At 46.5% G+C, this 26,639-nt stretch overlaps 1 protein-coding gene across 2 annotated transcripts in view; it reads right to left on the bottom strand.

Moving 5' to 3' along the window:
• Window positions 1–1,459: 1,459 nt before the first annotated feature.
• Window positions 1,460–26,639, bottom strand: part of BANF2 (BANF family member 2) — a 35,846-nt gene continuing 10,666 nt past the window's right edge. For both annotated transcript variants that reach the window (XM_042980948.1, XM_007096535.3), the window contains 2 exons: window positions 10,292–10,420; window positions 1,460–1,659 (listed from right to left, as the gene is read on the bottom strand). In XM_042980948.1, the coding sequence (XP_042836882.1) occupies window positions 1,513–1,659; window positions 10,292–10,417 (273 nt within the window). In that variant the 5' untranslated portion in view covers window positions 10,418–10,420 and the 3' untranslated portion in view covers window positions 1,460–1,512. The remainder of the gene's footprint in view (window positions 1,660–10,291; window positions 10,421–26,639) is intronic.

Raw genomic sequence — 26,639 nt, 5'->3', positions numbered from 1 at the left:
GGGCAAGGAAGCCGAGGCATTTAACTGCCGCTTCCACCCATGAGTGGGTGTTAACTCCCTGGCACTCCCTCCCTGCCCTGTGCATGGGTAGACCCTACTCCTGCAGCTAGAGATACCCTCTGGCAAAGGGTACTCAGGTGCTTACTGAAGGAAGTTACTGGACCGTACTAGAACAGTGAATGCCAACAGCATATGGGGCCAGGCTCCAATACCACCTGCCAACATTTTCTTGAATTTAAAAGGCCTGTTTAATGGGTTCATCTCAACTGAATTATTCCAAGTGAAAGAAGCCAGTCACACAAAAGGTACATATTATGTGATTACATTTATTTGGCTTTCTGGAAATGTCAAAACTATGAGGACAAAAACCAGATCATTTGTTGGCAGGGGCTGGGGAGGGCCACAGGGATGACTATGGGGAGGTACCAGGGAACTCTTTGGGGTGATGAAAGTGCTCTCCATCTTGATTCTGGTAGTGGTTTGGGGACAACGCATTTGTCAAAAGTCACAGAACTACACACCTAAAAAGGGCAAGTTTTCCTGAATATAAATTATACCTCAGAAATCGGACTACAATGCTCTTAAAAATATGTCTGCATATTAGTTGGTGTTTCAAGAAAGTTTAATTCTCTTCTCTTGAGGACTTAATGACTTGCTTCTAAAAATAGAATAAGACAGAAGTGACATAGTGTGAATCAGAGACAAGGTCATAAAAGGCATTGCACTTCCTGCTTGCCCTCTTACTCCCTCTTGAGTCAGCTGCTTTGGAGGAAGTTAGATGCCACTCCATGAGTAGCCCCATAGAGAGGCCTATTTAAAGAGCAACTGAGGACTCCAGTTGACAGCCACATGAGTACAACATCTTAGAAGTGGATTCTCCAGCCCCAGTCAAGCCCTCAGTTGACTGCAGCCCAGCTGACGGTTTTCACCCTCATGGAAGACCCAGAGACAGAAACATCCAGCCAAACAACTGCGTGAGATAAAATGGCTTGTTTTAAGCTGCTATGCTTTGGGTTCCTCTGCTATGTAGCAATAGATAATCAATACACTGGCTTCAAACTTAAAGTAACGTAAAATAATCCATATGCTGAAATATTTGGTATGATATTCATGTAAGGTGAATGACCATTGTTTTTAGGTGGTCAATTTGAGGATCACTTGTCTTTCGTTTGTTCTCTTTTATATATTCTTGTACTGCTTGGTATAATGACTGTGTATCCTTAAAGTTAAAAACAAAAGTAGGGCACCTGGGTGGCTCAGCTGGTTGAGCATCAACTCTCAATTTTGGCTCAGGTCATGATCCCAGGGTCGTGGGATCGAGCCCCGCATCAGGCTCTGCGTTGAGCAGGGAGCCTGCTTAGGATTCTCTCTCTCCCTCTGCCCCTGTCCCCTACTTGCGCTCTCTCTCTAAAGTAAAAACTAACAAAAAAGAACAAAAAATAATGACCCCAAGCCTGGGTATCAGTTCAGAACATGTTGTTTACCCAGGCATCAGAGCAAGGGGACGTGTGTTCACAGGAAGCAGGAACACCACTCCTTCAGACAGTTAGAACTCTCCTGGGCCTCATACTCGGTGGCGCCGCAACAGCAAATGAGCCACTTCTGAAACTCGGCTTCGTTCTTGTGCATCAGAAGGAACTGTCCCAACAGGATGTAGGCCTGTGGGGAGTGGGGGAGGCATGGAGAAAAATGGGAAAGGTTATAATAAGCCGGCCCAGATGTGCTCTTCTCCAACACTAGGAATCGCGTGAAAATCAAAGGAAGGGGCACAGGTCAGATGTGGGGGAGAATGACGGCAGGCCCTGAACCCCTGACCAGGGTGATGGGGATTCTGGGACTGGCCCCTGGTGAGATGTGAGGCCGAGATAAATGCACATCTCTCGGGATGGGATTGAGGGCTGTCTAGCCTGGGGTGAACCAGAACTTTCCTTTCTCAACTTTAATGAGCCCATAAATCACCTGGGACGTTGTTAAAAGGGAGGTTCTGACACAATTAAGTCTGGAGTGGGGCCTGAGAGTCTGCATTTCTTTTTTTTAAGTTTATTTATTTTTGACAGAGACAGAGTGCGAGCATGAGCTGGGGAGGGGCAGAGAGAGAGGGAGACACAGAATCCGAAGCAGGCTCCAGGCTCCAAGCTGTCAGCACAGAGCCCTACGCAGGGCTCGAACCCACAAACTGAGATCGTGACCTGGGCCGAAGTCAGACGCTTAACCAACTGAGCCACCCAGGCCCCCCAAGAGTCTGCATTTCTAACATGCTCCCAGCTGAGGTGGTCCAGGGACAACATTTTGAGTAGCAAGAGCTTAGCATACTTCTAATGCTCCCTTCTGGCCTCTGATCTAGTATTTCTCTCTCTCTCTCTCTCTCTCTCTCTTTAAAGATATTAAGTAATCTCTACATACAACGTGGGGCTCAAACTTACAACCCCACGATCAAGAGTCACTGGCTCTACCAACTGGTGCCAGCCAGGCACCCCTAGTATTTCTTTTTAACATACCCCCACACACAAACACACACACATGCACGCGTGTGTGCACACACAGAGGAGTCAGAGAGGCTCCCCACCCCATCACTTTCTCTATTGACCTTGCAGAGTTTCTAACTCTCTTCACTTGACATTGTGGGTAATTCTGTGCTGTCGTGGTGGAGCGGAGACCGTCTTGAGCATTGCAGGAAGTTCAGCAGCGTCTCTGGCCTCTACCCACCAGATGCCAGTAGCGCTCTCCCATCCCTCCAGACTGTGACAATCATAACCATCCCCACACATTGCCACGTGTTCCCTTGGGGACAAAATCTCCCTGGATCAAGAATCACTGCCCGTGGCGTTGGCAGATGAGGGGCATCTTAGTATCAATTTGTTCTTGCAAACCAGCTCTGTGACCTTGGGCAACTCACTTACCCCGTAGTGAAGACCCCAAGAACCCGGTCTCAGTTTCTACATCACCTGAAGGCACACAACATGCCCCCCCCCCCACCTTGCAAATGGAATTAAGTGGATCTAGAGCAAGAACATTAGGAAAATTCTAATGCCTTGCTTGGCCCGGAATATGTGGGGGGAGCACGGAATATATAAAACTCCATAAACCTTGCCCACCTTTCCCTTCTGAAGAGTCTGTGTGCATGAAAAACACATGTAATTAACATTAAGTACACCGGGACAGATAGCTCTATGGCATTCTCTCATTCTCTAACTACTGCGCCACAGCCTTCCACTTCTCTCTTACAATTTTATCACATGATTATTGACAAGGAGCAAGCTCTCCGTGGAGAAAGTGGTGCCCGAGACTGCACGGCCAGGATTGACTGAGTCACTAAATGGTGAAGCCTGGAGATTTAAGGTCACATAAACGCCTGCCTCTCGAGGCTGGTTTGGGGGCCTCCAGCCTGGAGTGAATGGGAACCAGCATCCACGCTTGCCGTCCTGGGTCCTCTCCAGGAAAACCAGCTGGTGTCTGTTTGCTTTCAGTTACATAAAACAAAGCAAACTTCACCCTAACCAAAGGGAGCATTTTTTTTTTTTTTAAGAAATTAAATAGTAGCTGAGTCCCAGCTGTAAAATGTGCCCAAGCCTTGGAGCTTGGGGTCTCTTCTTTTGAGTCATGGTCCAGTTGTTGAAAAGATTGAAAAAACAGCCAGGATGTCATGGTCATGTTAACCTGCTACCTTCATCATCTTTTTAGAAAAGCCATATAGATGCTTAGAACGATCTCATTTTACTTTATCAGTATAGTTGTACTTTTGCTGATGATTTTATGGAGATGTTTTGTAATTCAACATTTAAAAAAAAGAACATTTATTGAATGTTCATTGAGCCAGTAGCTTCAGTGGATGTGGGAGGCGCAGAAGTGAATAACAGAATCAAGGAGAGCCTTGGCTCTGCCCAAGGAGAGGGAACATTAGTGATGATAAATGATAATGACGGTAATAGCAAGTGTCACTTGGGTACCTTCAATGGGCTCCAGACCCCTGGCATGTTTTAACCCAGTTTCAATCTCCAGATGGAATCACCAAGAATCTGAGAAGTTGACTCCTGTTTTCCCGAGCCCCATTCCTGCACATCTCGACTGACAGAATCTGGCCGGGCACCTGTGGCAGGCTCTGCCGTTTCGGAGGCCTCGCTGCTGGTCATCAGCCGGTGGTGATTGGAGCCTCCACATCCCCACCAGCCTCAGCAGCCAGGAAGCCAGGGAATGTGTGGCATGCAGGACCAGAGGCAAATTTTCCAGGAATGCCATAGGAAGAAGGGCCTCTTCTTGTGGCCTCCGGAGCCAAGTTGCAACCTGTCTCTTGTCCTCTCACCCTGCCACCTTCCAGTGGTGGGGAGGGAAAGTCAGCCCACGTCACCCTGCTCCCAAGGGAAGCCGGAGTCGTGGGCCCCCATCACGGCCCTGCCCAAAGCCTGCTCGGTTTCTCCGCTGGTTCCAGAAAGCGAGGCCTTCACCAAGGAGAAGAAAATCTCTCGCCTCTCTCTCGGACCAAAGCTCACGAATTTCTGGCTGCGGGGAGGGAGATACAGACACACAGCAACGCCGAGCAGGCAGCGTGCCCCCACCACCCCGGACAGAGCCCCCCTTGGTTTAGTGTTCTGCTGCTGCATCTTGAAGTCCTCAGTATATGTGAACGAGGGGTCTCGTATCTTCATTTTGCACTAGGTGGCTGGTCCTGGTCAATGCCAATTAAAACTTTTCATCTTCACGGTAACACCTGGACTTTTCTTTCTTTCTTTTTTTCTTAACTTTTAAAAAATTTGAACAAAGTTGGCGCCCATTAGTTTTAGGTGGACAACAGAGGTCCGCCATCTTGCCCTCTCTGATTCTCAGGCTTGTCTGACGCCTCTGCCAGGAGCTGCCACTGCTTGGAGCCTACACCGAATGCTCTTACGTGGCCACAAGGCTTCGTTGTGTGATCAACAACTCTCTTTTCCTCTCACCGGCTCTTCAGCCTTCATGGCCACTGGTAGCCATTGACAATCTTGAAAATCCAGTACCTCTTGGTCATATCTGGCTTAAAACTCCTTGCCTCTAGTGCAAATGCTCGATCCAATGCAGGGCTTGCCCCTTTTTCTTTCTTCTCCATGTCTCCCTGGGATATCCTTTTTTCTTTTCTTTTTTAAGTTTACTTACTTATTTTGAGAGAGACAGAGACAGCGTGTGTGGGGGAGGGGTAGAGAGAGAGGGAGAGAGACAGAGAGAGAGACAGAGAGAGAGAGAGAATCCCAAGCAGGCTCCATGCTGCCAACAGAGAGCCTGACATGGGGCTCAAACTCAAGAAACCATGAGATCATGGCCTGAGCCAAAATTAAGAGTCAGACCCTTAACTGACTAAGCCACCCAGGTGCCCTTTGGGGATATACTTATACTAAAAAAGTATTTGTTTAACTGACATTCAGATTTAACTGAATGGGTCCCTGCATTTTTTCTGGCAACTCTATGCAGGGTAACCCCAAACTTGTGTGACTGACTTCTTGTAGGGTCCAGATGTCTGGTAGTGGGGTCCTCTGAATTACCAGCCCCCCACCCCTGGGACTGTCTGCCCAGATTCAAATTTCACCTTCCTCATCCTGAGTGACTTTGGAGCAGTCACGTGGCTATTGTGTGCCTCTGTTTCCCAATCGGTAAAATGGAGGTGAAATCGTATACCTTATAGGATTTTTTGATGATTAAATGAGATATATGTCACACACTGAGGCCAGTCAGTGGCTGACATGTAGCAAACATCACACACAAGTTCTGCTATTAGGAGAGCTTTAGGCAGCAGGTGGGCACTCAGAACATACACCCCTTCCTGACCTTCCAAGTATCTTTCAGGAGGAAGATTTAGTCTCAAGGATATGACTTTATAGTGTCTTCAAAGAGCATTGAACCAAACTAGAGTCTCTGGGATGGAAACGTCCTTCCTCCCTGTTGGATGACTTCAGGGTTATCCCCACAGTAATGCACCCGCCCCACAGGGCACTGCTCAAAGTCCCTGGATTTACTGAGTGCCTGGAAATTCACTTGCCCCTGGGCAGGGCTTTCATAGGGAAAGGAGGAGTACAAAGATCATAGAACTATGATCATAGAACATAGAGGAGACGTGGGAGAGCCCCAAAGGCAAGCTGTGCCTCTCTAGCATAATGAGTGTGGGTTCTCAGGCCATGTGTGCAAAAAATAGTCAACAGTACAAATGTCACAGCAAGGGGTCCTATTGAATACTCAGTGTTCAGAAACACAAGCTCGTTAGGCTGGGGTGGGCAGGCAGAAGGAAGCCTTTCTTCCCAGAGAAGGTCAGTTGTGAATGGCGTCCTGAAGCAGGTGAATGTCCATTTCAAGAAAAGCCTGCAAGGCGGGTGGTCCTGTATGTGTTTGTGATTCATGGACAGTCTGGCTTGGGTATGGTGTGGATGAGGGTGGGGAATATAAGACAGAGCTAGAGCTGGGCTATGGAAAGCCTTCAGCGCCTTATGCACAACGTATTTCCCCTTCCTGGTCATTCCTTTGTCCTTTGCAGCCCTTTCACTGTTAAATCTAGACCAGCACTATCCAGTAGAAATTTACTTTTTAACGTGTATTTATTTATTTCGAGAGACAGAAAGTGAGAGAGAGTGGGGGAGGAGAAGAGAGAGCAGGCTCTGCACCATCAGTGGAGAGCCCCATGGGGGCTCAAACCCATGAACCGTGAGATCATGACCTGAGCCGAAGTCAAGAGTCGGACGCTCAACCAGCTGAGCCACCCAGGTGCCCTTATCCAGTAGAAATTTAATGTGAGCCAGCCACATATATAACTTTTAATTTTCTAGTAGCCACAGGAAAAGGGGGGGACTAAACAGGTGAAATGAGTTCTGATAATATGCTTTATTTTCTATTTCAAAAATATTATCATTTCAACATGCAATCAATAAAAAATTATTGATGAGATCCTTACATTTGGGGGGGTACTTTAAAATCTTAAATCTTTAAAATCAACCTCGTGTATTTTACATGCAGCGCACATCTTTATTCAGACAGGTGCTCAAAACGTACAAATGGCCAGCGGCCAGCGGTATCAGACAGCAGAGGTCTAGATTCTCAGAGATCTAGATCTGCCAAAGCTGACTGGCTCGGGAAAGGGCAGGCACAAAATAACCCAGGAAGGGTGCAGCCAAATTTTTGACTGTCGAGGTCCTGAAGAGATTTGGGTGAATCCATAGAGGAATCAATAGTTTTAGTTAAAAGTCATGCCGTAGCTGAGGGAGGGGACAGCCACCCCCCAGCAGAGGCCAGCAAAGACCAACGTTAGCGTGAGGCCCAGAAAGGTGTCTCTCCCTAAGGTCTCCTGCAGGCAGGGTATAAAAAGCCCGGAGCTCAGAAGAAGTCACATCTCTGCACGTTACTATAAAGATGGATATATGTGTCATTACGCATGTGTCCAAACCCAGAGAAACTCTGCAAGTGAACCCTAATGTAAACTGTGGAGCCTGGGTGATTATGACGTGCCAGTGTCATTTCTGCAATGGTTACAAACGCACCGCTCTGGTGGCGGTGTGGCTAATGAGAGAGGCTATACACGTGTGGGGGCAGGGGGTACGTGGGAAATCTCTGCATCTTCTGCTCAATTTTGCGTGAACCCAGAAGTGCCCTAAAAAGAAAAGCTTTAAAAATCTATAGGAGCCTGCATTTTTATCTGCTAAATCTGAGACCCCTTCCCTGGACCAGGCTCTTACTGCTGTCCCTAACCACTGACTGGTCCTCACCCAGAAACACTTGTTCACCTACAAAGTGTCTTGTGGATCCTTTCACACACCCAGCCAGGCTCCAGCCCTGGTGTCTCATCACCAAATCCCAGTGGAAGACCCTTTCATACTGCAGTAGCCACTTGGACCCTGATCCTCCTGCGTGGCCATTCTCACCCTCATTTGGGCCCCTGATCAAGGCATTAACTCCCTGGAGCCTCTGTCTTCTCCTCTGTAAAGTGGACATAGAGGCCCTCCTCCCATTTGCGGGTCAGTGAGTCAAAGCCGGTGGGTCAAAGCAAAGGAGAAAGGCGAAATCCCTGCGTCAGTGCTTGGAATCAGCAACCCTGGGAATGAGTAGCGCCTGGAAGTAGCGTGCTGATCTCCATGCTCACCAGGAGGTTGTGAACACAAGAGGGGCCTGGTCATACACAGCCAAACAGTTCCTTCTTCTCTACAGCCCTTCATCTGTGTAACAGGTTCCAGGATGCCTGAAAATTTCCCATTATACATTCATCCCCTTATCTTTTTTAAAAATCTTTATTTTTTTTTTTTAACATTTATTCATTTTTGAGAGAGAGAGAGAGAGAGAGAGCGTGAGTTGGGGAGGGGCAGAGAGAGAGGGAGAGAGGGAGACACAGAATCCGAAACAGGCTCCAGGCTCCGAGCTGTCAGCACAGAGCCCGAAGTGGGGCTCAAACTCACAAACCGTGAGATCACGACCTGAGCCGGAGTCAGATGCTTAACTGATTGAGACACCCAGGCGCCCCGATTCGTTCGTTTATCTTAAATATGCCAACTGGTCAGTTAGGCTGGAAACACAGGCTGGAAAAGGTAAAACTAGGGGGATAGGAAACAAATCAGTGGTTGCTAGGGGCTGAGGGTGGGGGATATGAAACACAGGGGGACATTTGGGAGTGATGGGATTGTCCTAGGTCTCGATTGTGGTAGTGGCTTCATGACTGCATGCATTTGTCAAACATTGTGGAACTGTGTACTAAAAAAGGTGATATTTGCTATATGTAAATAAAAATATTTTTTTTAATGCCGAGTATGTCTGAACAACAGCAAAAAACATTAAATCAAAGGTGTTAGAAGCCAGAATAATGGTTACCTCTGAGAGTGGGGGGATGACACAGGCCAGGGAGAGACACAAGGGAATCATATGGCATTCCGGAGGTGTCCAATCACTGGATCTGGGGCGGGGGGGGGCATGAGCATATATACATGTAAAAATTCACTGAGCTGAACCCTTCCTATCAATGCAGGCATACCACAATAGAAAAGAAAAAGAGACAATCATTTCTTTTAAAGAGGAATTTTCCATGGAAACTGTCTCCCTAGCAGGCTTGCTTACTTCACTACCTGCTTGGTCCCATCTTTTATCCTGGAGGAAAGAATCAAATCTACCTCAGTCCCGGATCGCCAGCTTCCTAACAATATCACCTATTGGATGTTAAACTGGTAAATATTCAGAATATTTAGCAGCTGGTGCAGGCAAGGTGTTAACCAGAAAACCACAGGCCCAGTAGTTCAGATGCCCCCTGGGAGCAGCCGTGCATTGCCCACTGAAGGCACACCACGCTGATTATCAGTTGTGCACGCCACAGTTCCCAGCCTCTTTGGGTGTTTCTGTAACATCTTCCTGCGTAGTGGTGCAGACTGACATTAAAAACTAAGGGGATGGGGGCTCCCGGGTGGCTCAGTTGGTTAAGTGTCTGATTTTGGCTCAGGTCATGATCTTGTGGTCTGTGAGTTTGAGCCCCATGTCAGGCTCTGTGCTGACAGCTCAGAGCCTGGAGCCTGCTCGGGATTCTGTGTCTCCCTCTCTCTCTGCCCCTCCACACTCACACTCTTGTCTCTCTCAGTCTCTCTCAAAAATAAATAAACATTAAAAAAAACTGAAGGAAATGAACAGCCATAACTGTGTGTGAAATCTCTCCACTGAGTGTGCAATGTTCTGCGTGAATTCCCATTTGCTTCTGCCTGTGCTCACTTTCTTTGGGTTCTCTTGGGATCGTCTCCTATTCTCCCCTAAAGTTCCAAGCAGCTTTACCAGCACCCTAAAACCAAATCATTACATAGAAAAAGAATGTTCGGATTCCACTGGATGCCCTTGAGGCCATTCGTGGGTTGTGAGCGACATCTTGGAAGCTCGTATCTTACTCTGGTGTAGCCCCCAGTCTGCTGTTACTCCACCTGCCGCTCTCAGGGCGGTGCCCTGGTGGGGCAAGTGAGACCCCGCAAGTCTCTTCATGGAGATGAAAGTGTGTCCAAATCATCCGTCCTGACAGCTCAGTCCCAGGCTCGGGCGGCCGGCTCACTTCTGTTGACCTCTGGGTGTTGGAACACCCAGTGAATCATGCCTGGCCCAGCTGCTCTGAGCCAAAGCCATTCAATTTGCCCATCATCTGCTGGCCCTTGAGGCTGCCCAAGCATGAGGGGTCAGCAGCACTGAAGACTGTGGCACCCTGCCAAGTGGCAGCTTTCCTCTCTGATGGCGCCTTGCAGGGACACAGAGCAGCGGCTGCCATCTGGCAGGACTAGGGGAAGAGACATTGGGGAGAGAAGTTGGGGAAATAGGAAAAACAATGAATTACCTTGTTGAAACCTTTGGTGACCAAATTGATTGCAAGCTCATGGCTGATCCCGTCCACCCAGGCAACATCCTTTTCTCCGATGGGTTCAGAGAGAAAGGCTCTCAGCCTGGGAGACATGTGATTCATCTTCTGTAACAGCAGTGGGAGGAACACAGTTAGAAAGTGGCCGGCTGCTCACAGCGAGAGGGGACAATGGGGGACTGCCCTGCCGAAGGATGGGGACAACAGATGATGGCAGGCTTCCTTCCAGCACCCAATAGTTATTGGGGACTTTCAGATAGCAGGGGTAGTGCCCTGCACTGAAGGCCTCAACACATCCATTGCCACCTGGATGGGATGAGAGATGTGTTATGATGGCTGTGGATGAGTTCAGCAAATTCCACCAAAAGAGTGTGTTTAACACTAAGAACTGCAACAGGTTCTCCTCTCCTCCTCTTCCCTCCTCAAGTGCTTAAAGGAACATTGCTTTTTGAGACTAAGCTTGCAGTTGGGGCAATGGGAATATGTGGGTCATAGGTGCAAATGTTTAGTTATGTGGGATGAATAAATTCTGGGCAGCTAATATACAGCATGGTAATAATGGTTAACGATAATGTATTGTATACTTGCAAATTTCTAAGAGGATAGATCTTAAGTTAAATCTCACCATACACACACACAGAGAAGGATATCTATATGGAACTCATGGAAAAGTTGTTTAGCTTGATCGTGGTGATCTTTGCACCAAGTATATACATTGATCAAATTATACACCTTTTAAAAAAACTTTTTCCTGGAGTGTTTTTTTTAATGTTTATTTATTTTGCAGAGTGGGGGGTGGCAAGCAGGGGAGAGGCAGAGAGGGAGGGAGAGAAAGAATCTCAACTAGGCTCCACGCTGTTAGCACAGAGCCTGGCATGGGGCTCAGTCTCATGAACCATGAGATCATGACCTGAGCCGAGATCAAGAGTCAGACTCTTAACAGACTGAGACATCCAGATGCCCCTGTACACCTTAATATAAACAATTTCTATAAGTCCAGGATATCTCAATAAAGTTGTCTTAAAGAAAAAAAAACATTGCTTCTCTTAGCTAATTAACCTACCTTCTCCACCACCAACACTTTTATCACAATCTGTAATAGTTGGTTGTTTGGTGGCAAGTAACAGAAATCTCTTAAGCTGGATCAAATATTAAAGAAAATATTATAGAACTCAAAAGCCCAAGGATAAGGACAGGGATGGTGCAATTGGGGCCACAGCTCCATTTTCTCTGATTCTTTCAAATTTTTCTCCCTGTTTTGGTTTCAGTCTTGATTGGTTCCCCTCATAGCAGTGAAATGGCTGCTTTAGGATTCACATTCCTCAACACTCCACCCCGGAAGAAAAAGGAAACAGAGAGAACGTATCTCTGAGGAGTTCCAAGCAGAGCCCATCCAGTCTTGAAGGTCTACACAGGGCCGCCAGTGTGAGCTTAGTGTTGGCCATATGCCCTAGTCCTAGATTTGGAGTGGAGTTAGCTTTCTCTGAACCATACAAGCTGTGAGATGAAGCAAAGTTTACCTGAACAAAATTAAGATTATTACCCAGAGAGGGTAATAGGATATATTAGGATTATTAGGATAATTTATTTATTTATTATTTATTAGGATAAATTAGGATTATTGCCCAGGGTGGGGGGGATGAGTGTTAAATAGTAACCATAATATCCCACTATAGTCCACCCCTTTGGTGCCCCAACATCGGTACATTCTCATTCCCTTACATTGTCATCAGAAATACCCACACTGGGCAAACGTAGACTCACCTCCTCCCTCAAAGGTTGAAGCCCTATGACTCATCTAGTTACTGGATTCAGATTCAAGTTTGTATTTTCTGGAAGATGCATCATAATCTCCATCATGTCTGGAAGTAACAACTCATGGGATGGTAACCTATAAATTAAATTCTGAACTTCACTACCATCAACATAGTCAGTGCTAGGGGGAGAAAAAACCCGTGTATCTGCAATAAAATTTTCCAGAAGGGCAATTCTCCATTTGAAGAAGGGGACAATGGGAAACACATTCAGATGTCATTGCCCTATAGTATATACAATATTGAGGAAATATTGGGGGAATTCCTTGCCATGATGGTAAAGCAAGTTCCTCAGTTGGCAGAGATAGTTGCCCCCAGTTCTGGGTTCAGGTGTATCTGCCCCCTCCACTGCCTTGCTAAAATCTGAGTGGGCATAGGGTTGATGTCTTTGGAGGAGTATCACTGCTTTAACAACACACTTCTTGTGGGTACAGGTTCGGGGATTGCCCTGAGGAACAGGCAATTTCAGGCATTAGTTGGCCACTTGCTTTGGCAAGTCAGTACCCTAAAGAATTTACTGGGTTTCTTCTATTCAAGTCCATGGGCCAGTAGTTCAAGCTGGATTTTGTTTCAGGTCAGAATCCTTGAACTGGCAACTGGGTTCTGTGTCTTGCCCACTGCCTTGCTCCTCAGATTCGTGGCATCTTCCTTTACCTCTGATGTGAAGGTACCCCAAGTCTGCTCCTGCCCCCAGATATATCCTAGCTGCATGTTCACAGTGAGTTGTCCCTGTCATCAAGCTAGATGTATCTAAGATCAGATGCTCCATAGAGACCTGAGAACTGGGGGCACTGCTTTTCCAGGGCCCCAATCTTTTGTTAAGTCACCCTACTTGCTGCCCGTGTTCTAACTTTAGCTCGATACATTAGCTTTGCCGACCCAGTGGAGCTTGCTTATCGAAGTCCAGTCACTTTGGATTGCAGGCCACTGGCAGAAAGACCCTCTCTCAGCAAAGCTGGGTTTTTATCCCTCCCCATTTTCAAATGGGCACCCCTCCTTCTAAATTGGAGTCTTCTAGGACCTTAACAAAGACTGCCAGAGGTAGCCAACATCCTGAGTATTTCCCTCCAGATCTCCAAATGTCACATCTCCCTACACATAGGGTCTCTATCACAGGGTAAAACAGGAATAAGCAGCCATTTTGCTAAACCACGATCACCGTCTTTCTAGTTCTGGGTAGAGACACCCTGCTGCTCTCTGTGCAAATATGTCTTCTTGGCTGAGCCACTTTTGAGGTTTCGTTATTGTAGAATCCCTTTCTTGGTACCAAACTCTGGGTCAGTTTGGACAGTTCATAATTCAAGTAACAGAAAAATCCAATTCAAACTGGCTTGCACAGTAAGAAGGTTTTATTAACATATGCCACCTAAAAGCCCAGAGGTGGATCACAAGCCTTCAGCTTGAGTTCCCTGCAAATCTCTTGGCTCAGCTTTCCTTTATATGTCGGCTCAGTCCTCAGCTTGACTCCTTTTTGGAAATAATCGGGCTGTAGCCGGACCTGGTGTCCCTTTTGCAAGATGCAACCCCCTCCCCCAGAGGAAAACTGTTTTTCCCTCGAAGCTGCCAATGGATGCCTTCTCCAGTCCAAACTGTCACATGCCAAGCCCTGATGTGTGTCCTTCCTCTGGTTCAGAAGGCAAGTCAGTGACCTACAAAGCACATAGGCTGCAGGGGTGGGGGTGGGGCACAAAATCGGGGTAGCTGCCATGTTAGTGGGGGTAGTCATCCCCTACCACCATACGGGACAAGGTCAGGAGAGCATACCAGTGTCCACACATGGTCCTCAGTAGATTGTGAGGGCCACGGCTACCTCTTAATGCCCTTTGCTGCCCACCCCAGTCCCAGCCCCAGTGCCTGGTATGCAGTAAGTGCTCAGTGACCTAAGTGACTGATCCATCCACTGTTTGCAAACACTTCCAGCACTGGTCCCCTTGCCTGTTCTTATGCTCCCAATTCCCCACATTTAACGTCCAGCTCCCCTTGTAAGCCTTCCTGCTCCAGGAGACATTTGTGACACTTTAGAGACACAAATTCTCTAAGAAGCGATGAATCCGAAGGCACTGATTGTAACAGCCAGGGGACTCCTAAGGACAGAGGCCTTGATGTGTGGTGGGTTCAAGGAAGGATAGCGGGAGCCAAGACTGGTTGTCCAGGGGCCCCTGACGCTGTGGGCCTCAAATACACAGATGTGTAAGCTGGGAATACACTATTATGTGGAGGGCATCGATCTCTTCAGCAGCTCAATATGAAGATCTCTCTTAATCGGTGCAAATGCATTAAAGGGTGAGCTTTACAGCCCCCATCCTTGGATGATGAGTCGGGATCAGGGGTCCAGCTCAGGTCTGGGCTATAGGAGATTAGAGTTTCTAAGCAGGAGGAAGAGCCCCAGAGAGTTCTGGCGGGGTTTACCAGGTTTGCCCAGGGAAAATTCCATTCACTATCCACGTTGGCCATCTGGTAAGTTAAACAGTTCTGCCCATTAAAAGAATAAATGGAAACTACAACATTGCTATCAATGCAGCAGCAGCATCAAAGACAGGTAATGATTAGCAACACCTTGTGTGTATTTGCTTTTCTCACACACCTCATCTCACTTTGATCCTTGAAACACTCTGGGGCATAGGCAGCAGCGATTTTGATCCTCCTGAGGACCCACTAAATAGAAGGCCCTCACATTCATTAGGATGTTTTTATCTGCGACAGTGGTTCTTAACTGGGTGCAAATTGTTTCCCCCTCTAAACCCCAAACATTTGGCAATCCGTCTGGAGACACTCTGGGGTGTCAAAGCTGAGGGAGAGGGTAGTGCTATTACCATCTAATGTGTAGAAGTCAGGGCACCACCGAACGTCCCGTAATGCACACAACAGACCTCCCACAACAAAGAATTATCCAGCCCCAAATGTCAATAGTTTCAAGGATGAGAAACCCTTGGCTAAAAGTAACAGAAAACCCTGACTCAAATGGTCTTAAACAAGAAATACTTTTCTTTTTTTTAACGTTTATTTATTTTTGAGACAGAGAGAGAGACAGAGCATGAATGGGGGAGGGGCAGAGAGAGAGGGAGACACAGAATCGGAAGCAGGCTCCAGGCTCCAAGCCGTCAGCCCAGAGCCCGACGTGGGGCTCAAACTCACAGACCGCGAGATCGTGACCTGAGCTGAAGTCGGACGCTTAACCGACTGAGCCACCCAGGCGCCCCAAGAAATTCTTTTCTAATCTCACATAATCAGAAATCCATGGGTGAAGTGGACCCCAGGATTTTGTCCGTTAGTGGCCGTGTCAAGAACCAGACTAGCAGCGTCCAAGGTCCCAAGGTGCATACAGAATTTGTGTGGATCCTGTCCTGACATGGAAACTTCCAAAGGAAGGACAGACCATTTCTTCTTAAGTGTCTCCAGAACCTCTTCAGTAGAACTTGCCTTAGTTTCATCGGCCAGAACCAGACAACATGTCTGCCTGTAAGCCAGTCACTGGCCAGGGGAGTGATCTGTGTGGAGGTGTGGATGAGATCAGCCCCCTGAACATAAATAAGGCAGCTCAGAGAATGCCAGGTTCTGGAACAAGTAGGGAGAGGCGGTGGATACTGGGTAGCAAAGGCCCTTGTCCACCACATCTTTCAAACTAGTCAAAGGATAGGGCCATCACAAGTAGCGCTTCTCAAAGTTTAATGTGCACACAGATCACCTGTGGCAGGGGTGGGGAGTCTTGTCTAAAAATGGGGGTTCTGATGCAACAGGTCTGGGGTATGACCCGAGGTGCTGCATTCCTAACCAGCTCTCAAGAAGATGCCCAATCTGGGGGCCCACAGATCACACTTTGAGTGGCAGGGAATTACATGATGCTATTCCCCCGCCACCTTTTTTACATTTTATATTGAATTGTGGTAAAATACACATAGCAGAAAATTTATGTCTTAACTATTCTTAAGTGTCTAGTTAGGTGGTGTTGAGTATATTCACACTGCTGTGCAACCAACCTCCAGAAGTCTTTTCATCTTGCAAAACTGAAAACTAAGTCAAATTTAGAATTGACTACTCCAGATTGCTCATATAAGTAGAATCATCAGTATTTGTCTTTTTGTGGCTGGCTTATTTCACTTAGCATGATGTCTTCAAGGTTCAACCATGTTGTATCATGCACGGGTCAGAATCTTCTTCTTTAAGTTCATTTATTTATTTTGAGAGAGAGAGAGAGAGAGAGGGAGAGAGGCAGGGTGTGTGTGTGGGGGGGGGGAGCATAAAGGGAAAAAGAGAGAGAATCCCAAGTAGGCTCCACACTGTCAGCAGTGTGAGCCTGACATGGGGCTTGAACTCATGAACCCTGAGATCAAGACCTGAGCTGAAATCAAGAGTTGGACGCTTAACCGACTGAGCCACCCAGGCACCTCAGAATCATCATCTTTTTTAAGAATGAATAATATTCTACTGTATGGATACATCACATCTTGTTTATTTACTCGCCCATCAGTGGACATTTGGCTTGCTTCTACCTTTGGCTATTGGATAATGCAGCTATCAACATAGGTGGGCAAATATCTCTTCAAGATCCTGCTTTCAGTTCTTTTGGATTGAGTGGAATCGCTGGATTATATGGTAATTCTAAGTTTCATCTTTGGAGGACCACTGCACAGTTTTCCACAGTGACTGTACCAATGCCGTGTATTCTTAAACTTTACCACACATTAGGCTCATGCTGGGAGACACAACCCATGCTTGGGTCCCTCCTCTACCATTGGACTTAATTAGCACAGGCCGTAGGCCGGACATTGGAACTTTTAAAAACTCTCAGGTGAGTCCAATATACTGCCAAGTTTGAGAACCACTGTTTCTCTGTCATTTGCTTTTTTCTCATAAAGTAATGAGCAGGTTTTCTAGGATGATGGGATTTCAACTAAATGGGACTTTATAGTGGGTTGTCTAATGTCCATGTTTCCAGATGGCTGATGCTCACCAACTAGCAGGCAGTGTCTGTCCCCCTTCCCCAGGCACATCAAATCCTCATTAGCCATCGATAGGAAGATTTAACTATGACCCCTGACGGCTTTGAAGTCAGAGAACTTCAGAGCAGACAGACCTCAATAGCGGCCTACTCCTTTTTTTTTTTTTTTAATTAAAAAAAGGGATCTTCACTTCAAAGGAAATTTTACCTGGAATCCCTTTATATAAAATAGATCAAAGAAGAATTACTCTATTGACTTTTGAACGAGGGGAGGGCACTAGAGCCTACCCTGGATATGTGGCGCCATCCCTATGCCCCCCCACCCCTTAGGTCCCCTTCAGACCTCTGTCTGATCCAGCCTAAAACCCTCATTTCACCCTAAGAAAACCAAGGCCCCAGAATTTCAGCGGCCTGCTCAACATCCTGCACCTAGCACAATATGGTTGGCTCTGTTTCCCAGAGGAGTACTCCTTCTAAGTCCCTGGTCAGCTCCTGGGTGGGATTCAGGGTGGGCTACATTATGGTCAGATCAATCACTTGACCACCCTATGACAATACTACCACAGATGCCTTAACATGGTCCTGCCCCATGAAAGAGTCTTATATTACAAGGTGTTCTCTCAATGACACCATTTTTAACCACAAAGTACTGTTTGGGGAGGATACATTGGCAGGAAATGACTTTAACCAAGTCTGGTTTTAGAGGCTCAGAAAGTCACTTACCTGTTTAAATAAGGAGTAAAAGGGTCAATGGAATTTAATCATGATTCCCAAAGGAATGACCTTCTAGTTGCAAATGTTTGGCATCCTTTAAAGATCATTTTAAAAATCTATACAATAAGTCTTTGTGAAGAGGCAATCACAAGTGCCCCATCAGATTAATGGAGTGGTGGGGGCGGGGGGAGGGTACTGCTCTAATGTCATACAAATTGGAACTGGGAGCTTGGGATACAATTTCTGGTGGGGACATCATTGTACACGAATTCAAAAAGTGAACATCTCAACAACCATTAGCTGGCAGTGAAGTTCATTATTCTCTGGAGCCCAAGTAAGATGACTCAGGGAGTGACCCCAGTGATAGAGACACAGGTGTGGACCATACATGAATATAGTTAGAATACGATAGTTTCTTTGAAATCTAAATGGAAAAGTGTAATATTTCTAAATATATTACTTTGCATAATATGTGATTTTAAATGTATATAATTAAATTATGAAATGAAAAGGTGTAAGTAAACTATTTTATCTACATCCCTATGAGTTCGTATATTCAAATGGCCAAAAAAACCATTCGGGGGTGGGGAGGGGTCTTCTTGTTGAGTAAATGAGAGATTATCTTATTTTTGTGTTTGCTTTTTTTTTTTTTAACGTTTATTTTTGAGACAGAGAGAGACAGAGCATGAACGGGGGAGGGTCAGAGAGAGGGAGACACAGAATCTGAAACAGGCTCCAGGCTCTGAGCTGTCAGCACAGAGCCTGACACAGGGCTCAAACTCACAGACCACGAGATCATGACCTGAGCTGAAGTCGGCCACTTAACCAGCTGAGCCACCCAGGCGCCCCATATGTTTGCTTTATATTTGGGCATATGTGGCACTGCCTACTCTAGGGAACTGAGGATTTTTTTTTTTTTAAGTTTATTTATTTATTTTCAAGAGGTAGAGAGAGAGAGCCGGCAGGAGAGGGGCAGCCCAAGCAGGCTGTGCACTGTCAGCATGGAGTCTGAGTGGGGCTCAAACTCACAGACTGTAAGATCATGACCTGAGCCAAAACCAAGAGTCAGACACTTAACTGACTGAGCCACCCAGGAGCCCTGGGAACTGAGATGTTAATACTACCTAAGCTTTATGTTTTGCTCTCACGTTTTATTGAAGGGATATGGAACAGAAATCTGCATGGGCAGTAACATTGTTGAGAATGCTGCTACCCACATTTTGTTCTAGAAAATGCCCCCGTGGTGAATGTTTTTTTAATGTGAAGAAAAAAGTATACCTTTCAAATCTAGTATATTTCTACCTTGATGAAGAAACAGAATTTGTAAACATATTTCTCTTTTTACTCAGCCTGCTGGGAAGCTTTGAGCTAAACCAAATGGCCACATAGAGAAATTAGCATGGATAAAACCTCTCTCCCCTCCTAGTCACCATATATGCTTCGTCTGCTCAATGCCCTCATTTTCTTTCTAATTTTGCTTTAAAACTTACATTCATGTGCTCAGAGTACACACACACTATTTAAATTATGCTGCTTTACTTTGTGCTCAAAGCCTCAAAGATACGGAGAATAAAAATTAAGGAAAAATTAAGGTCCATCCCTATGGCCTCAAAACACTGCAGCCTTGTAGTACCAAGAGAGGGCAAGAGAATGAGGGTTAGAATAATCTCAGGATTGTCCCTACAGAGGCCTTTGGCCTGCAGTGTGGATGGGGAGACAATGGAGTTGGACCAGAAGGGAATGAAGACAGTAGACACTTCTCACCATCAGGATCCAAGGGAATGTTGTTTGTCAAATACCACTCCTGGCTCTATATACCTCTGCCCCGCTCTTCTAAGCTACATCTTCTCTCTTCAAATGAACCAGTCTGCCTCTCCCTCCCAGTCATTCACAAAGAATAAAAAGAAGGGTGGTAATATTCCTTGGACAATGAAGTCTGACCCTGCGGGGCTCTCTCCCTCTTAGCCGTTAAAGTTCTGAGGAGACACTGTAAGGTTGCCTCCCTTTTTGGATGGACGCTCATGGCCTCAAGACATAGGGCTCCACTTTGTACCATCAACTCAGGAATTACTTTCCGGGGCCTACCATGCTCACCACAGTGTCATGGGATTGGCCCATGGACACACCTCACCTTCTCAGACTACATGCTGGAGCACCTATGAATGCTTCTCTGTGAGGATGGCTCAGTTGATGGGCTCTAAGCCTGCTGGCGGCCCTCTTTGCCACCACATATGGAGAGCCTGCCTGAAAAGGAAGCAACATGGACAAAAGCAGATCTGAGAGACAGAAGCCCCCGGCATTGCAGATGGGCAGAAGAAACGCCCAATATAGGGAGTCAGAGATAAGTGGGTGCAAATATCTGCCCCTTCACTTACTAGCTGGGAGACTTGAGAGGATTTCTGAACCAAAGGCTCGATTTCCTCATCTGTAAGGTGAGCATAATGAATGTCACCCAACCACAAGGTGGCTGTGCAGATCAGATGAGTTAACTGAATGTCAAACGTGCAGTACTCTGTCTGGAAGAGAGTAAGGACTGCTGCAGGACAGCCAATTCAATGGGGTTGTATTACATCACGACTTCCCAAGCCTATTATTACACAGATCTCTATGGTTATATGATCAAGTGGATTTCTATTGCTTCTAAGCACTATCTTCTTGTTTAAGTTTTTATTTAAATTCCAGATAGATAAAATACACTGTAATATTAGTTGCAGGTGTACAACACAGTGATTCATCACTTCCATACAATACCCAGTGCTCATCACTACAAGGGGTCTCCTTAATCTCCATCATCTATTTCACCAACCCTTCTACCTCCCCTCCAGCAACCCTCAGTTTGTTCTTTACAGTTTGCTTTCTGGTTTGCCTCTTTTTTCCCTTGCTATGTTCATCTGTTTCATTTCTTTTTTTTTTTTTAATGTTTGTTTATTTTAGAGACAGAGAGGCGAAGCACAAGCTGGGGAGGGGCAGAGAGAGCTGGAGACAGAATCTGAAGCAGGCTGCAAGGCTCCGAGCTGTCAGCACAGAGCCCAACATGGAGCTTGAACCCACGAACCATGACATTATGACCTGAGCTGAAGTCAGACACTCAACCGACTGAGCCACCCAGGTGCCCCTGTTTCATTTCTTAAATCCCACATATGAGTGAAATCATATCTGTCTTTCTCTGAATGACTGACTTGGCTTAGCATAATACACCATAGCTATATCCGTGTCATTGCAAATGGCAAGATTTCGTTCTTTTTGATGGCTGAGTAATATTCCATCGTATATAAACACCACATCTTCTTTATCCATTCATCAGTCGATGGATATTTGGGCTCTTTCCATAATTTGGCTATTATTGATAATGAACATTGGGGTGTGCATATCCTTTCGAATCAGTATTTTTGTATCCTTTGGATAAATACCCAGTAGCACAATTGCTGGATCATAAGGTAGTACTACTTTTAACTTTTTGCAGAACCTCCATACTGTTCTCCAGAGTGGCTGCACCAGTTTGCATTCCCATCAACAGTCTAAGAGGGTTCTCCTTTCTTCGTACCCTCGCCAACACCTGTTGTTTCCTGTGTTGTTGGTTTTAGCCATTCTGACAGGTGTGAGGTGATATCTCATTGTAGTTTTGAGTTGTAGTTCCCTGATGATGAGTGAGCACTAACTCCTAAAACATGAGCTTGTGTGTCCTTCACATCCCATGGAAAGAGCCTCTGGCAACTGCCCCTATAAGGGGTTACCTATTGTCTACCTCTGTTCAGCACAGGCTGTCTCTAATTCTGGGACCAGCACCTCTACTTCCCTGTGGGCATTCACTCTTTTCCAAACCTCAGTCTCTATCTTCCCAATACCCTGGTGTCAGGGGGCAACCATGTTTAGGCCTAGACAGTGAAACTCGTATATCATTTTGGCCACCGCAAATGGTTCTGAGACGGGTGCATTCTCTAGCCCAGCCCAAGCTCAGTTGGTAGGATAGGAGTACAAAACTGCTGGTGACGACCTCTGCCATCACCCGTATCTGAGAACCTGCCTAGGAAGGAAGCAACATGTAGGAAAGCAGATCTGTGAGAAGGAAAGAGACAGAGTCCCAGTACTCATTTGCAAACCTGGATCTAGCTGTGCCTGAAGGCACCTACTTCTGGACTTTTCAGTGGTATCAGGCAATATTTCTCACTTTTGTTTAATGCAATTTAAGTGGGGATTGTGCGATTTATGACTAATATACCCCCAATGTTCATTCACTCATTCAGTCACTCGTTCAACAAGTGTTGGTCGTATACCTTCCATGCACCGAGTACAACGCAAGGTACAGAAGTATTCTCATTCCACCCAGAGGCCTGGGGCAGGATTAGTCTCACAGCTAGGCATCAGGGGTGGAAAAAAATCATTTTTCAATGACCATTAATGCTCACCACTCACAAATAAAAGCAATATTTGCCTTCCTTGCCCTTAACTCCATTAACTCCAATTCTACAATGGCAAACAAGATTCCTCTGCTCCTTGGTGGCTGTCTTACACATGACCCTTTAATTGTAAATCTTTCTCCTGATGCATGCAATGAATACCCAAATAAATGCAAGGATTCCTCAGAAATTTACTGAGCACCATCTGTTACAAGGCCTTGAGTTAAGTCTGTGAACATGTAGGACAAAGATTTCTGTGTGCCTGTCAGAGAAAACCTCAGTGATGAGGGGGAACGTTCCCAGAAGCAAGAGGTCACCTCTTCAGGAACTGTAAAGGAGAGGGACGACTGTCTTCACAGGCTCCAGACTTGAAAGGTCAGTGTAGGTCTCCTAGAGCCCTCTGGGGTGTGCTGGATTGAGGGTAGGAGACCTGAGTCTCATCTCAGCTCTGCCCATGAACTTGGGCATGTGACCTTGGTCAAGTCACTTCCATTTCATGTGTATAAAGTCAGAATGTTGATTAGCTGGACCTAATCGTTCTTATCCCTCCCAACATTGTGTGTCTATGTTAACTTATGCCTTTTTGGTGGTACAAAATTCGTACAGGTTTGTCATCCCTTTTCTGCCATTTTCAGGTCCAAAAAGCTCTGAAAACCAGAAGATTGTTTTGTTTAAAAAAAAAAAAAAAACGTATTTGGCAGCAAAACCTGGCCTGGACCAACATAAAGCTATTTATAGTCTTTATTATCCCTCTTAGTGTGAATATTTATACATTTCACCACAAGAATATTAATGGGTTTGTTTACAGCATACTGAGCCAGACTCTACCAGGAATGTTCTATAACACACAGAACCAGCACCATATTGCCTTTTCTAAAATTAAAAAAAAAATCTGAATTCTCCAAAACTTCTAGCCCCAGTGGTTTAGACGTAGGTTTTATAGACGTAGGCTAAGATCACTATGCCTGCAGCCAAAACACCATGCAACAATCTCTTGCAGAAGGCACTTGTCTCCCCGGCTTGTCCACACTCCTTCTTTCTTGTCCATGTCACTAAGGCTCTCAACCCCCTCTCCCTGAATATCCTGTCTGCGCTGGATAGCCTCTGTCTGGATGGTAGTTCTAACTGGGACCATTGCTGGTTACATCTTTGCTTCATGAAAACATTTTCTGTACTTTGGAGCCTTGTTCTCTGCAAAGGACCGGAGTCTGAGCTAAGAAAATAAGTCACCTAAGGAATGGTTGAGTGTATTAGCTACCCTCTGTGGACAAGACATCTGCATTTGTAACGGATTTGGGGGGCTTATTTTTATCTTTTTTTATTTTTATTTTTTTAAATTTTCTTGTGCATTTATTTTGAGAGAGAGACAGAGAGAGCAAGCAGAGAAAGGGTAGAGAGAGATGGAGAGACAGACCATCCTAAGCAGGCTCTGCATTGTCAGCACAGAGCCCGATGCAGGGCTCGAACTTGCGAACTGTGGGACCTCGACCTGAGCCAAAACCAAGAGTCGGACACTTAACTGCCTGAGCCATCCAGGCGGCCCTGTATTTTTATTTTTAATTGTGAGAAAATCCTCATCACACAAAATTTACCATCTTAATAATTTTTAAGTGTACATTTCATAGTGTAAAGTCTATCCATATAGTTGTGTAAGCAATCTCCAGAACTTCATACGCATTAAATTCTAACTGCACCCCCCCCCCCATTCCCCACACCCCCAGCCCCTGGAAACCACCATTCTTTCTGTTTCTATGAATTTGATACCTCGTGTAAGTGGAATCATACATTTGTCTCTTTGTGACTGGCTTTTCCCATTTAGCATAATGTCCTCAAGTTTCACCCACTTTGTGTCATGTGTCAGGATTTTCTTTTTAAGGTTGAAAATTAAACCTTAATTTTTGTGAGTATATACCATTGTGAGTTTATACCAAATTTTATCATCATTCATTCATTGAGGGACATTTGGGTTGCCTCCACCATTTGGCTATAATGAGTAAATCTGCTATGAATATGCCTCTCTCTGCTATTACAGCCCCAGAGAGATGGGGAAAGCAATGTCATCTTGGGAAGGGAGAGGATTTTCCCCTAGAGAGAAGAAAAAAGAAAGGGACAGCCTATCTCTTCTGCCTGTTTCTGGAGAAAGCTTGTTCCATGATCCACAAGAGAGAAGACAATGTCTGGGAAGTCGGTAATAGGGGCAGGGGACTTGGTCTTCCCTCTCTGGGACACAAATCCCAAAGTGGGCAGACATGCTGGATTCTAGAGGGTAACATCTGGGATACCAGCTCGGCTGTGAAAAGGGTGTCTGAGACCTAGTGGCCTCCTTCCTTGGGCGTACCCAGAGATGACAGGAACAGGCACTTTCAGAACGTTTGGGGCAGTGGTGCAGCACTGTGAACAATGGCTAGATAGATGAGCCTGCGCACAAGGCAGAAGATACTGCGAGGGCTGATGGGCTAGCCGAAGCCTGGAGTCAGAAAGAAGAGGCCCCATGAGCGGAGACCTTACAACCAGGGCAAAGGTTCACGTCACAGACTCCAGAAGTGGGTGCCAAGATACCCCTAAAAGACCAGAAGGGGCTAATCACTTGTGTGGACCAGAGCGGCCACACTGCCACAGGATCAGACTATTGCCCTGCAGATCCCATGAGTATTCAAAGCCCTGGGCCCCATAAGGATCGATCAGCACCTCTCCCCACCCCCACAGCACAAATCCCCTTAGGGAAGGCAGGGAGGGGCAGAGGGGTCCCTGAGGAAACACACTTTCCAACACAGACTCTTTAAGGTTTGCAACTGAAAAGACAGAGCAGTAGGTCCAGAGACCATGGACCAGCTGATATGCCCATCCCCCAGCTGCTTGTGCTGCTGTTTATGCTTCCAGGGGTGGCTCTCTCCAGAGCAGGGTCTCAGCAATGGAAGCCACCACGCCTGGAGACACCTGGGAGGTTAGAAGGCCCAAGCCTTGCCTGAGGGAGGCCAGTGACCTCGGACCTTGAAGTAGAAAAACCCAATCCCCTCTTCTCAAGGTGGGACCAACTCTCCGGCACCACTCTTGTTCCAGAACGCTCATGGCGCCAGGTGGAAGCTGATTCCAGCCGGCACCACAGCTTATGGAGCTCCTGCTCGTTTCTCTGCCCTGAGGGTTTATCATGAGGGTAGCCAGATTTAGGAAATAAAAATACAAAATGCTCAGTTAGGTTTGAATTTCAAATAAATAATAATAATAAAAAAACTTATAGGATAAGTACGATCCCCAAGGATTTCATAAGACAGACGTACCAGGGGCGCCTGGGTGGCTCAGTCGGTTAAGCATCTGACTCTTGGTTTCGGCTCAGGTCATGATCTCATGGTTCATGGGCTGAAGCCCTGTGTCGGGCTCCATGCTGACAGCATGGGGCCTGCTTGGGGTTCTCTCTCCCTCCCTCTTTGCCTCTGCCTCTCCCTCTCAAAGTAAATAAACTTTAAACAAAAAAAGAGACAGACATACCAAAGAGGTTATTCATTGATTATCTGAAATTCAAATTTCACAGGGAATCCTGCATTTTTTTTCAGGCAGCTCTCTCCTACACCTCCGACTCAGCAGAAGCCCCTAAATCTGCCCACACTCCCGACCCTGGGCTGCCAGGTGAACTACAGGAATCAGAAATTCTTTCTGTTGGGCTTTCCCTCCTGGATCTTATTCCACTTATGCCTCCCCGTCTGGATCTGATGAAAGCCGCAGACTCACAAAGCTTGTAGCTAAGGGGGAAATGGCATGATAATACATGGCTAGGGAGATAATTGCTGTAGGACAACACATCACTCAGAAGTCGCCTCGAGGCAAACACTAGTTTGGACATCAGGGCGCCCCTGCTCATCTGGAAAGAACGTCTGGTGCCAGCAGGGCTCACCTTGGGTCTGGGAACCGAAACAAGGATTGTGGGCAAGTGGGAGAAATGGAACCAAACAGATGTGGTTCGGGCAGGGACACCTGCTACCATCGCTGCTGTCGGCCTTCTGAGGCCTCTCCTGGAGAGGAAAGAGCGTGGGCTTTGGAGCCCCCCGGATCTGAGCGACATCCCAACATTGCCTCTTACTAGATATGGGGCCCTCTTTGCCCTGCGGGCCTTACTGTCTCCACCCACTACGTGCTTGCCTCTTTCTGGCCGTAGTCCCACAGAATCCTCAAAATTCATTTGGCAGCACTGGAAAATTATTTCTGTTTTGAGACATGGAGAAACTAAGGCCCAGAGGGGCAAAGAGGGTCCCATTATCTAGTAAGAGGCAATGTTGGGATTTCGCTCAGATCTGGGGGGCTCCAAAGCCCACGCTCTTTCCTCTCCACAAGAGGCCTCAGAAGGCCAACAGCAGCAACAGTAGCAGGTGTCCTTGCCTGCCCACATCCTCTTGGGGGTTCACGGTTCCCTCAGCCGGCACCTGTGGCTTTCCCGGCAGCTGACGCGTGCCAGCAGATGGATAAATGCT

This window comes from Panthera tigris, chromosome A3 (genome assembly GCF_018350195.1).
Source record: "Panthera tigris isolate Pti1 chromosome A3, P.tigris_Pti1_mat1.1, whole genome shotgun sequence".
NCBI classification, from domain to species: domain Eukaryota; kingdom Metazoa; phylum Chordata; class Mammalia; order Carnivora; family Felidae; genus Panthera; species Panthera tigris.
This window is presented reverse-complemented; position numbering and strand designations above follow the sequence as displayed.